We start from the raw sequence: 13015 nt of genomic DNA, 5'->3' as shown, positions 1-13015 counted from the left end.
AACACAGAACACTTATATGAACTGATAGTGAATTTAATGATTAAAACCAGAAAAATAATTTATATAATTTTATATATTGTAAAGATAAATGACTCCAAAAGATCTAAATCTTTGATCAATAATCAATCATTAGTCTGAAGGATTTATGGCAAAATATGCTATCCTCTACTGCCTAGAGAGATGATGGGAGTGCAAATTGAAACTTTTTAAAAAATATGGCCAGTGTCAGCCTGTTAGGTTCTTACTAGGTGGTAAGTTGGTACTCAGCAATTTTCTAGCTCAGAATTCACACCTTTAGTTCACATCTTTAAAAGGAGTTTACACCTTTGGAATACCCACAAGCCCATTCTCTGGGAGGATATAAGGAGCCACCAAGACTGCCTCTGAGGAGATTGAGTTTGGATGGCATTCTGGAAGGAGAGTTTGGATTGAGTCAAAGAGAAGACATCCCATGGATTGGCAAGTCCAGCAATCCCATACTTTTGGAGGGGAAGGCTCCAGAAAGCTCCCAAGAAACCTGCTCACAGAGGAAAAGATTATACAGAAAAGAAACCTCCTCCCAGAGAAGGATTACAATTGGAGAGACGACAGGACATTACAGTTTGACTTTACAATTTGGCCCCCAACGTGGGGCAAAGACTTTTGCTTATCCTGACTAGGACTGATTCTGAGCTCTTCAGGGAGCTAGCCTGGACTTGACATCAGCCCTCTTTGTGGTGGCCAGAAACTGGAAACTACATGGATGCCCATCAATTGGAGATTGGCTGAATAAATTGTGGTATATGAATAGAATGGAATATTATTGTTCTGTAAGAAATAATCAATAGGATAATTTCAGAAAGTCCTGGTGAGACTTACATGAACTGATGCTGAGTGAAATGAGCAGGACCAGGAGATCATTTTATACTTCAACAACCACAATACTGTATGATGATCAATTCTGATGGACGTGGCCCTCTTCTACCTTTTGGTGAATCAATTCAATTCTATAATAAATACTCCCTCTGGCTTATCACTTATATCTTGCCAAGTTCAACCTTGGATTACTACCATAGTCTACTGCTTTCATTTTTATTTACTTGCTGCTGAATGGAACTGAAGAAAATCATATAACTTTTCTTCTGGACATGCTACAAATTTGTTAAATAATCTCCATTTGGCTCCTATGGCATTTGTATCTTCCTAATCAATTATTCCAGTCAACAAATAGTTTTTCCAATCTCTTTCAACCCTTTAAGCTTTCTATAGTACCAATCATTATCACATTCTAGGCTGAGAACCTTAATTCATATTAGGCCAGTTACTGAAGAGTTCCCACTTATCCCTTCCTATGTGTCTCATATCTTCCCTAACTACCTTCTCCTTTACTTCTACTATATACCTTCATGTGATGTGGTCCTTCTCTGTCCTAAGATAATTCACTCTACATTGGCCTTTGATCCTAATTCTATACTACCTTTTCTGATAATCTGCCTTCTCTATTTTTCCCCTTTTCTCAATGATCTTCAATGTTTCTCTATCTACTTTCCTACTCCTACAAACATACTCTTGTCTCTTCCATCCTTAAAAAACTTTAACTTGGTTTGAACATGTCTCCTGGCTAAAGTTTTATAAACTTTCCTCCCCATTGTACCTAAACTTCTTGAGAAATCCATCTAATCAGTGCTTCTACTCTTTATTTCACTTGATTCTAAGATTTCTACCTTATCCGCAACTAAAATTACTCTCTTCAAAATAACCAAAAATTTCTTGATTGTTCATTTCTCAATCCTCTTTCTTTTTGACCATTCTATATTCTTTGAGACTGTTGATAACATCCTCCTGGATATCATTTTCTTCTGGTTCTTCCATCTGTCTGATCTCAATAATGACCAATACTGAATCAATAACAAAGTAATAACCTGATACAATCTTGGAGAAACAGTAAGAGATTATTTAGAAAAGAGATTATAGGAGATAGGAACTAGGAGAATCAAATATTCCAAACTAAAAAGCATAATCAAGAATTATGTTAAAAAACATCAGAGTAGGAAATGTAAAGTGACCAAGTAAGTCAGTTGACTTAATGACTTCTGATTACTCTCTACCATGTCTACATTACTACTATGACATCTTATACCAACTAACCGGTAATATTTAGAGTGTAGGTCAATAATCTAGGCCCTCAACTAAATATTGCTTCTAGAGTTACTACTAATATTCCATAGCAACTCAATCTACTAAAAAGTTTGAAATTCAAACATAAATGAGCTTACCTTCAATTGCTTTTCCTTTTCTTGAACAATTACTCGGATGATCATGAGTACATTTAAAGAGTAAATCAGCAAAATTATCAGAGGCAACACCCGGCCCAGGAACTCTAGGAAGTTGTCAGAAACAAAACGTGGGAATGGAAACCTCTTTACTTTAACAGTGACATGATTAATAAGCCACTTTCCAAAATCTTTCCCATGATATTGAATGATGGCTTTATCTACAGCATGTTGAATGGCTAGAAACCCTTCAGAAATGTAACCTGAATAAAAAAGCAATGGATACTATGTATAAATAGAAAGGTATCTTACAGGGAAAAAAGCAAATGTCATTTTGTTCAGGTACACAATAGGAAAATATGGCTTCATGAAGCACACATCTATAAGCAATAATCCTCTGGCATTTAATGCACACTTGTGAACTAAATTAACTTCTTACCTTATTTCTATGCCTTTTCCACCTCTTTCCAAATTGATATTGACAATTGATAAGATAGAAATATTTTATCAACTAAGCAGAAGGGAGACGCATTTAAATAGCAAGCTATAAACAACTAAAAAAATTGGCACAGAATCTGTGTTCATGTAAATTACCTATCTCTTGACTACTGAGAACCTTAATTCATAATTAGGCCATTTACTTAAGAGTTCTTACTTATGCCTTCCTATTTGTCTCACATAACACAGTTATCTTCCCTAACTCCTTCTTCTTTACTTCTGTCTCACATGAACTAGAGTATAATTTATAAAACTGGTTATCCAAAAATCTAAGCTATAATAGAGACTTTTTAAAAAATTTGAATGTAAATCTCCCAATAAGAAAAAGTATACATTTTTCTTATGATGACATAAAACATTGAAATTCAGCCTCCAGGGGGAAAAGAATAGTCTCTGGAAATTATGTTATGGTTTATGTAAATTTAAAAATAAAATTATTATAGAGTAGTTTACTATAATGTCTGGGCTAGCTCTCTGGAGAGCCTCAGGATCAGTCAGAGTCAGGATCAGTCAAAATCCTTGGTCTTTAGGAGGAGAAGTAAAGGAGGCAGGCAAGCTGCCATGCGGCTCATAAAGATGAATCTTGGACTCTGGAGCCTGAAGCCTTTCCTTCTCAGCATGCTGTGGCAGAGAGCAACTGACCCTTTCCCTCAGCCCTCCAATCCTTGCCTCTGATTACCTCATCAAAACACATTCAGCAAGGGCCAATTGTGAGGAGAGCCCAAACATCACCATATCATCTAAATATATGCTTATAGAACCATTATCTCACATTGAGTAGTAATTAGCCTTAAGTGCTCTCCTGTCTTAGATTCAAATACACTTTTTCAGAGTTCCAGCCTTCAACATCTCCCACTTCCCTTTGTTTTAGAACACAGGTGGTCACACCCTCCCTGACTTCTTAGGGAGGTGAGAACCCCAAAAGGAGTGATCATGCCCTCCCTGACTTTTCAGGAAGAGAGATGAAAAACACCAAACGGAAGTGGGGAGTCAAACCAGATACAGGTGCCAATATATGTCTAGACTAGCTCTCTGAAGGCCCTTAGGATCAGTCAGTCTGACTCTCTCCCTCAGCCCTCCAATCCTTGCCTCTGATTACCTCATCTAAACACATTCAGCAAGCGCCAATCATGAAGAGAGCCATCATATCACCATCTCATCTAAATATATGTATATAGAACCATTATCTCACATTGAGTAATTAGCCTTAAACACTCTGCTGTCTTAGATTCAAATAAACCTTTTCAGAGTTCCAGCCCTCTACAATTTACTTTTTTTTACAGAGAGAAAAAAAATCTTTAAAGTATTTTGCATGATATTCTTATCTACTCCTGATATAATCAGTGTAAAGAGATATAAACAAGCAAATAAAACTTACAAAACTGTTAAAAGTTCAAAAAAAGAGGTATACTAGCTTTTCTTAACCTAATTACAACAATTTTGCTTAGGTCTTTCTCAGCTAAGTTTATTCTCAAACAGCCTAAGGAAATCCAATATTTATTATCATAGAATTTTATAGCTAGAGAAAACCTTAAAATAATTAATGTCTAATAAAAAATTTACATTCTACAGATAAGGAAATTGAGTTGTAGAGAAGTAAAGGGTCACAACTGGTAAATAGAGCTGAAACTATATCTAGGTGTTTTCAAGTGTAGCTCAGTCTTATTTTTACTGTCATACACTACTTCTCACAAATGTGGAAGTTCTTCTAAGTTCCTAAAATACCATAGTAATGGTATTTTCTACTTACTACTTTTCTAATTACTAAATTGCTCAGAAATAATGTATTCATCATCTTCTTTGCTGCTACTTTTCCCTTTTCTTTTTTTTTCTTTTTGGTTCTCTGAAAGAAAAAAAGCTTCCTCTTCTGAAAGAATGAGTTTGTTTTCTTCAGAGTTCCTTCACTTAACGTTTTATTTTTTTCTCCTAGCTCAATTCCTTTATCATTTTGATTTATAATTATGGTGTTACATGCTATTTCTAAATAATCTTACTCTATAAATTAACTCAATCTGATTTTTCAAAGGGACTAGACTTTTTTTTTTTTCCTGAGGCAATTGGGGTTAAGTGACTTGCCCAGGGTCACACAGCTAGGAAGTATTAAGTGTCTGAGGCCAGAATTGAACTCAGGTCCTCCTGACTTCATGGCTGGTGCTCTATCCATTGTGCCACTTAGCTGCCTGCCCCAGGAGCCAGACTTTTCTGAACCATAAATTATCTAATTACAAAACATTTAACAAACACAAAAATAGCTTAAACATAAAACAAATTTTCTTCATAAATAAAAAAATAAATAAACAATATTGGTTGCTAAAGGTAATAATCTGAGTTATAAATAAAAGTAATAATGATTAAAATCACTCTCACCAGGATTTCCCCCATCACTCAAAAGATGGTTCCGGGGTCCTGGTAATGGGTAAAGTGGAAAGAGAAGGGCTGTACGCCAGCCTTCTGGCTCCTTTGGCATCAAGAAAAGCCTCCCTGTTACCAAAGTGTTTCTTGGAGAGAAACTGAAACGCAGGTGGTATCTAGCCTACAAGAAATAATTAGAAAACATGGTTAGTGAGATATAGAAAGATTTAAACCAAAGATAGATTGCACCTATCTAAAAAGTTCCATAGAATGTCAAAGTGAATGAGGATTATGTTAGATAAAGATCATAATTTTGACATGGCAGCTAGATCGATATATTGGAAAGAACTCTAGGCTTGGAGTCAGGAAGACCTAAGTTCAAATCATGCCTCACACTCTTAACTTTGTGACCTTGGGCAAGTTAACTTCTCTAGCCCAAGTTTCCTCATCTATAAAACGAGGGAGTCGAATTCAACAGCCTTTCACATCCCGTACACTATACAAGCTATAACTATAGGGTATAAGTAGAGTTATCTCTCTTAAGCCATATTTATCTAAATTTATAATTCAATTAAGTGCCTATTCATGAAGACACTTTACTGGCAACACACACACACACACACACACACACACACACACACACACACACACACAGTGGTAAGGGTCCTTTCCCTAAAGAGTTTTAATTTTAATGGAGAATAATACAATATGCACAGTTAGTAGTATACCTAAGAGGAGATGAAATAAATATAAGGGGAGGTGGTGATGTCCTGGGGGACGATTAAAGGCTCTCAAGCTTGACTTGAGCAATGAAAAAATTAAGGATTCTTTTTTTATTTGTATAATTTTTTTTTTAAACTTAGGATTCTAGGAAGCTGAGATCCACAGAGAGAGCTTATGCAAAGACATCATAAAAGGGAAAGAAATGTCACCTATAAGAAAGAGAAAGACTAGGTTGGCTGGATTGAAATGAATGAAAAGGAAGTAATGAATAAGGCTCAAAAGTTGGGACGAGTAAATTGACTCAAGATGACAAGATTGGGATATGTATACGTGTGTGTGTGTGTGTGTGTGTGTGTGTGTGTGTGTGTGTGTATGTAGTCATATAGGAAAGGCTTCCTTTTGTAACAGCTGACACTTGGGAAATATTGTGAAGAAAAACTAAGGATTTCTTTTGAAGTAAATAAGGTAAGCAAAGAAAAAGCATAGAGGGTACCACAAAAACAAAGGAACACAAACAGTAAATAGACTGTCATGAAGGTACCACTAAAGGTCAATTTGATTTGGAATATATGAAGGGGAGTAATATTAAATAAGACTAAATTGTGATTCAAATTGTGATCATTTCATTGAGAGAATAATTAAGTCTATAAATGTGAAGAACTTGAATTTTGGAGCAGTCACTCCAAGGGGGAATGAGATAGAGAGTTGATATGAGAAGAGGTATAATGATAGTCTGGCTGAGATTATGTGTCATAAATTTCTAAGTGTGTGAAATTAGTCATTGGAGCTCACTAATTTTCTATTCCCAAAAGATTATGATTTACCTAGAGAGAAGTGACGGTTTCTTTTTTTTCTTAGTATCCCTATCCCCTAACATAGTGCCTGATACATAAAAAAAGAAATTAATAAATACTTGATGGAGTTGATGGAGTCTTCATACCTCAATACCTATATGTCTTTGTCCATTTTTTCTTTTGCTTCAGTCTTGCTACCCTAAATTCAACTCTCTATTGTCTTGAATCATTAGACAGTGATGGGGATACTAAGATTAAAAAGGCAAGCAAGAGGTCAAATCAAAAGAAACAAAGTAAGTCGTGGAAGAACAAGCAAGTAAAAGTAAAAAGTCTAGGTGGTCAGGAATTAGCAATCCAAATTTAGAGAAGAAAAAAGGGGCCAGGAACTTATGCAAATAGTTTGGGAAACAGAGATAAAAATGTAGGCCAGGGGCTGGCCAATAAGGTAGTAATACAGATATTAAACCTCTCCACAATCCTACCCCTCATCTAACAGTAAAATAAGCATGTAGAAAATATGATAAATCAGCTACCCAATTCTCATTGGAACTCAAGAAATGATAATTATAGTTGAAAGCCATTCAACCTTCAGAGAGTCTTCAACTCTATTAAATTCCTGGCAAGTCAAATAATGACTTTATGATCATTTTAGTCAACATTTCCTCACCTTAAGTGGCAGGGGTTCCAGTCTGTGGCTAAAGGAATGTTCAAAAACAATGGCAGCCAGCACATTGGAAGATTCATTGTGATACCTAATGTAATCATCAAAAGCCTGCTCTGAAGTAAAGCCTCGAGCTGTGGAAAAAGAAAATCATGCAATGAACTGTCTAAAGGTAATAATTAATGCTTGATTATCCTGTCTATTTGAGAGGATGTGAGAGGTTCAGATCACTTAAGGATGAAGTTATCAAAATTTCCAAGGAATGGCAAACTTTCAAAATTAAGACCCTATAAAACTTCTTTCCAAGACAACTTTGGAACTTTGGAAAGAGTTTTTATTCTAACTATGAAGTTAATCCTCTTCTCCTGACTTCATTTTCTTAGACATAGAATCATAGAGCTGGGAGTAACCTTGGGAATCATTTAAGTCAAACCTGCTTATTTTACAGGTTACATTTTTGTTGACTATGCTGGGAAATAAATTTGGTTTTAATTTCATCCTCAAGCTTTACTTAATTGGTAATTTTATATTTATGAGATAATTGGAGATTTCTTTCTTAGAGTACCCCTAGTTATGGGGCTTAGTAGAAGTCACAACACACAAGAATGTGAACTACAAATTAATTTACTTTATTTTGTAAAACTCTTCATATTTCCTAACCTTTCATATTGGTGCCTAATGCCTGTTGTACTTTTTTAGTGATACCCTTTACCACATCACTGTTGGATGGCACATAAACCAGTTCCCACGGACTGATCTTTCTTGGAGGAGTTCGGAAAGGTGGGGGTAGGGTTGCGATTTCTTGAATATTGTAACTGACAGAATCCACTTGTTCTGTAGGAATATACTTGCGAAACATCAAAAGCATAATAGCAAACAGCAATTCCAGGATGATTTCTAGGACTGTAATTATCCACAGCCGCTTCTGGTAGAGAAATAGAAAACACACATGAGGGAACATAGTTAAATCTCTTACATTTAGAATTTTTTTATTTTTTTCTAGTCTTAAACTATTATATCCAATGCTTTGGGGTCTGAAAAAGTATAAAAACCTGCCATTTAAGAATTCCTTCCCTCTCTAGTTATATCTACATTTACTCATTTCCTCTTGAAGGCATTAGATTAGGCACCATTGGGAAATGACACACCAATACTCCCTAGTCTCAGAAATTAAAATCTTGGTGCCTTTGTCTTGCAATTAATCTGCTTATTTTGCCCAGATACTTGACTTTCTGTGGATCTGCTCAGTTACTTGCCAGAACTTTGATTCTCTAGCTCATCTTACTCTTTTGGGCATATGTATCCTACTGAGTTTGTCTATCTATTCATACAGTAGTTGATTCTCTCTATAGTTCTAACAACCATTGTATGTGATTAACTTCAAATATTGATTTGACTTCCTAGTATCTGACTTATTTCTTCCCTGAGAGAATTGGTATTTCCTGCTCTTCTGATTTATTCCATCCAGAGCTTGACTCATAAGATTTCTGGACTACAGCCCTAATGTGGTTACTGGCCAGAACTGCTATAAACCCACTGTCTAAGTATAATTCTGTTTGTACTGGTCCTGTCACTTCCTATACGCATAACCTATTCACCTAGGATCCCAGCATTGATAAAAAAGAAATAACAGGAACTAGAAATGAGAACATTAGACTTTTTTCCCCCCTTGGGCAATCAGTCCTTTAGATTTTCTCAAGGTCATCTATGTAAGGATGTCTCTTAAAACTTTTTCTACTCAAAAATCCTTTTTGTCCAAGAAATTTTTATATAATCCTGGATAAAAAGGCATAAAAAACAGGTGTACAATCAAACATTTAATGAAAATAAATCACAATTTCACAACCCCCACATTCAGTTATGAGACCCTATTTGGAATGGCGAATCAAAGTTTAAAAAGCTGGAATCTATACTTACCTTTATAATGTAATTCTTCCAAAGAAGCAGCAAAAACTGCCGGGACAATATATTGCATTTTCCCATGGTGAAAGTTCATCACTAGAGAAATAGAGAAATTTAGAATATCTAGACAAAGTTAACAAATCCCCCCTCTCCTACTCTTCTATTCACTCCATTATTTTTTCTTAACCACCCTCAAAGTTAACAGACAGAAAACTACTATGTTTAATTAAAAGTCCTTATTTTGTATTTATGACTAGGTTGCTTTTCTTTATTGTTATGTTCTTTTACAAAATTTTTGAGAGTGAAATTGTTTTATTTTTCTTATGGAAGATTCATCATAAGTATCATATCTCCACATGATACAGGTATATTTTCTGAAAACTTGAGTTCATGGAATTTTTTAGTCTATCTCCATACTCTAAACCAGGGGTTCTCAAACTACAGCCTGAGGGCCAGATGCAGCCTGCTGAGGACGTTTATGCTGCCCGCCAATGGGCTGACAGGTGGAGACAGAGTGTAAGCTTTTGTATTTACTATAGTCTGGCCCTCCAACATTTTCAGGTACAGTGAACTGGACCCCTATTTAAAAAGTTTGAGGACTACTGCAATCCATTCCTAACCAAACCAGAGACAAGCTAAAAGTAGCTGCTAAAATGATAGTCAAGAGTACAATGTTTCCCAGAAGTTATGGTTTCCACATGTTTCAACATGAGGAACTATACATGATTAGCAGTACTGGATTTAGCCATTTCTTCTTTGAAACAAACTTCAACAAAGAACCTAGAAAGCCATGACTTCCATACCATACTCTTCCACCATTTTTCTCCCACAAAAATTAAAACTACAAATACATGTATATGTATATATTTATACGTGAATGTATATGTTAAATTTTATATATATATGTATATATACATATATATACACACATACACATATACATATACATAGAACACATGTATGTGTGTATTCACACATACATATACACACATACACATACATATATACACACATATGCATACATACATATATATGTAATGTTCTTCTTTAAAATGTAATCTTCTCTGGGAGCAAGTTTCATGGGGAGCTTCTGGGAGCCTTAGTTTCAGTTCAGTTCAATAATCACCTTAAATGCAGCCAGGAATTAAAAGTCCAAATCCTTTATTTTCTCTTTCAAAGTCTTGAATCTTTTCCTGGGGCCCAGTTAGCTTTAATAGAGGCCTATCTCTCACCTTGGTTCTGAGAGCTCTTGCCGCTAGTCCTTTGCCTCTGCAAGATTAAGCCTCCAGCCAGCACAAAAATAGAAGTTGGAATGAATCTGACTCTGCCTCCGAGAGGGGGCTTTTGGGCTTCTGTATCTTCCTCAGTTCTGCCTGGATTGAGTTCTCTGACTTATGAATCTCCTCGACTGAATCCTGACTTGTGAATCTCCCAAAGTGCCCAGCCAGCACAATGATAGAAATTGGAATAAATCTGACTCTACTTCCTAGTGGTATTGTGGGTTCCTGTGGGTTTGTGGGAGCTCCTACTTATATATGCTCTCTTAAAGGTGTGAACTCTAATAAGTACTAAGTACATAATCGTTGTCTCTATCAATTCCACTGACTTAGTACCTTGTAAGAATCCTTTGTTTCAAATTCAGAATTCTGGCCCATAACATCTGCTGCTTTCTTTTGATTTAGAACACATGTGGTCATGACCTTCCTGACTTCTCAAGAGGTGAGAACCCCCAAAAAGAAGGTGATCATGCTTTCCCTGACTGTTCAAAAAAGAAGTGAAAACACCATAAAAAGGAGGTGGTCACACCCTCCCTGACTTCTCAGGAGAGATGAAAACACCAAAGGAAATGGAAAATCAAATCAGATTAGCGGGTTTCTGAAGGGGCTTACTCTTAAAACAGGTATACATAAATCCATCAATATGAGAGGTATTACACATATTACATAAATTACATAAGCACATAGTAACATAACACAGGCTAGTAGTGACGTAACAAATATCATGAATCAACATGAGAATTTATACATGTCCATAAGTCCTAGAAATAGTCCAAAAGGAATCTATTGTCCATTAGTTCATGTGCCAGGAAACCAATAATTCCTGCAAGTTTTGAAGTCCTGCAATAGTCTCATCAACAATTTTTCATCTCAAGGAATCCAATAATTCCTGCTGGTTTTTAAGTCCTGCAACAGTCTCATCTTGTGTTAGGGAATCCAATGATTTCTGCAGATTTTGTTCTTAGGTCTTCTCCTTTGTTTCGAGGTTTTTCTCTTTTACTGTCTCTCTCCCAGGTGCTCGTTGCCACCCATTTGTTTCCTTCTCCCTATCTGTAGGAATACAAGCAAACTCTTCCAAGTAGTTAACCTGTCTATTTCTAAATCTCTTCTCATCATCTGGCAATTACATTAAAGCTGCTTTCACTGGCCACTGCTCTTCTGTTGGGTTAAAAAAGCCTGTATTCTCCCCAATTGTAATCCCTTTCTGCCATTTGATTGCTTTTTGGCTGAGAGATCACATCAGAGTCCCTGACCTTCTAAAGACACTCTGGGTGCAAACTCAGCTGCCATCATGCCCCACCTATCTTTTGTATGATATCTTGGAGCTAGGCCCTGCCTCTCATTTCCCTGGGTCAATCTACATTCTGAGGCCCAGTGGAAGCTCTTGTGGCATTTGACACAGGGTTTTGGGTTTTATTCTCTCACCCTGTCTTCTCACTTTATCTCCATATCTAGGAGTATGGGCTCTCAAATGTCCTAGTTTTCCACACTGAAAACATCGACAAGTTTCTCTAGAAGTCCCTTGCCGAGAGGGACTTGTCTTCCCATGTTTATCATAGTCTGGGTATAATAAGCATTTGTGCCCACTGTGGCACAGCATCTTATGATCTCCTCTAAAGGAGCATCTTTTAAATGGTCAAAGGATATGAAGAGACAATTTTCAGATGATGAAATTGAAACTATTTCCACTCATATGAAAGAGAGTTTCAAATAACTATTGATCAGAGAAATGCAAATTAAGACAACTCTGAGATATCATTACACACCTGTCAGATTGGCTAAGATGACAGGAACAAATAACGATGAATGTTGGAGGGGCTGTGGGAAAACTGGGACACTGATGCATTGTTGGTGGAGTTGTGAAAGAATCCAACCATTCCGGAGAGCAATCTGGAATTATGCCCAAAAAGTTATCAAAATGTGCATACCCTTTGACCCAGCAGTGCTACTACTGGGCTTATATCCCAAGGAAATCCTAAAGAAGGGAAAGGGACCTGTATGTGCCAAAATGTTTGTGGCAGCCCTTTTTGTAGTGGCTAGAAATTGGAAAATGAATGGTGTCCATCAATTGGGGAATGGTTGGGTAAATTATGGTATATGAAAGTTATGGAATATTATTGTTCTGTAAGAAATGACCAACAGGAGGAATACATAGAGGCTTGGAGAGACTTACATCAACTGATGCTGAGTGAAATGAGCAGAACTAGGAGATCATTACACACTTTTAACAATGATACTGTATAAGGATGTATTCTGATGGAAGTGGATATTTTCAACATAGAGAAGAGCTAATCCAATTCCAATTGATCAATGATGGACAGAATCAGCTACATCCAGAAAAGGAATACTGGGAAATGAGTGTAAACTGTGAGCATTTTTTTTCTTCCCAGATTAGGTTTATCTTCCATATATAATTCTTCCTTTGCAACAACAACAAAATTTGGTTCTGCACATATATATTGTACCTAGGATATACTATAAGATATTTAATATATATGGGAATGCCTGCCATCTAGGGGAGGGGGTGGAGGGAAGGAGGGGAAAAATTTGGAACAG

The 13015-nt window shown here is 36.3% G+C and overlaps 1 protein-coding gene across 4 annotated transcripts in view; it reads right to left on the bottom strand.

The window, feature by feature from the left end:
- LOC141550393 (phospholipid-transporting ATPase ABCA3-like) overlaps window positions 1–13015 on the bottom strand; it is a 187647-nt gene that overhangs the window by 151683 nt on the left and 22949 nt on the right. For all 4 annotated transcript variants that reach the window (XM_074280994.1, XM_074280997.1, XM_074280995.1 and 1 more), the window contains exons 2-6: window positions 9198–9278; window positions 7941–8205; window positions 7287–7414; window positions 5118–5283; window positions 2256–2515 (exon numbers count right to left, since the gene is read on the bottom strand). In XM_074280994.1, the coding sequence (XP_074137095.1) occupies window positions 2256–2515; window positions 5118–5283; window positions 7287–7414; window positions 7941–8205; window positions 9198–9263 (885 nt within the window). In that variant the 5' untranslated portion in view covers window positions 9264–9278. The remainder of the gene's footprint in view (window positions 1–2255; window positions 2516–5117; window positions 5284–7286; window positions 7415–7940; window positions 8206–9197; window positions 9279–13015) is intronic.

Source organism: Sminthopsis crassicaudata, chromosome 1, assembly GCF_048593235.1.
Source record: "Sminthopsis crassicaudata isolate SCR6 chromosome 1, ASM4859323v1, whole genome shotgun sequence".
Lineage (NCBI taxonomy): Eukaryota > Metazoa > Chordata > Mammalia > Dasyuromorphia > Dasyuridae > Sminthopsis > Sminthopsis crassicaudata.
The sequence above is the reverse complement of the archived record's forward strand: the minus strand, read 5'-3'. Positions and strand labels throughout refer to the sequence as shown.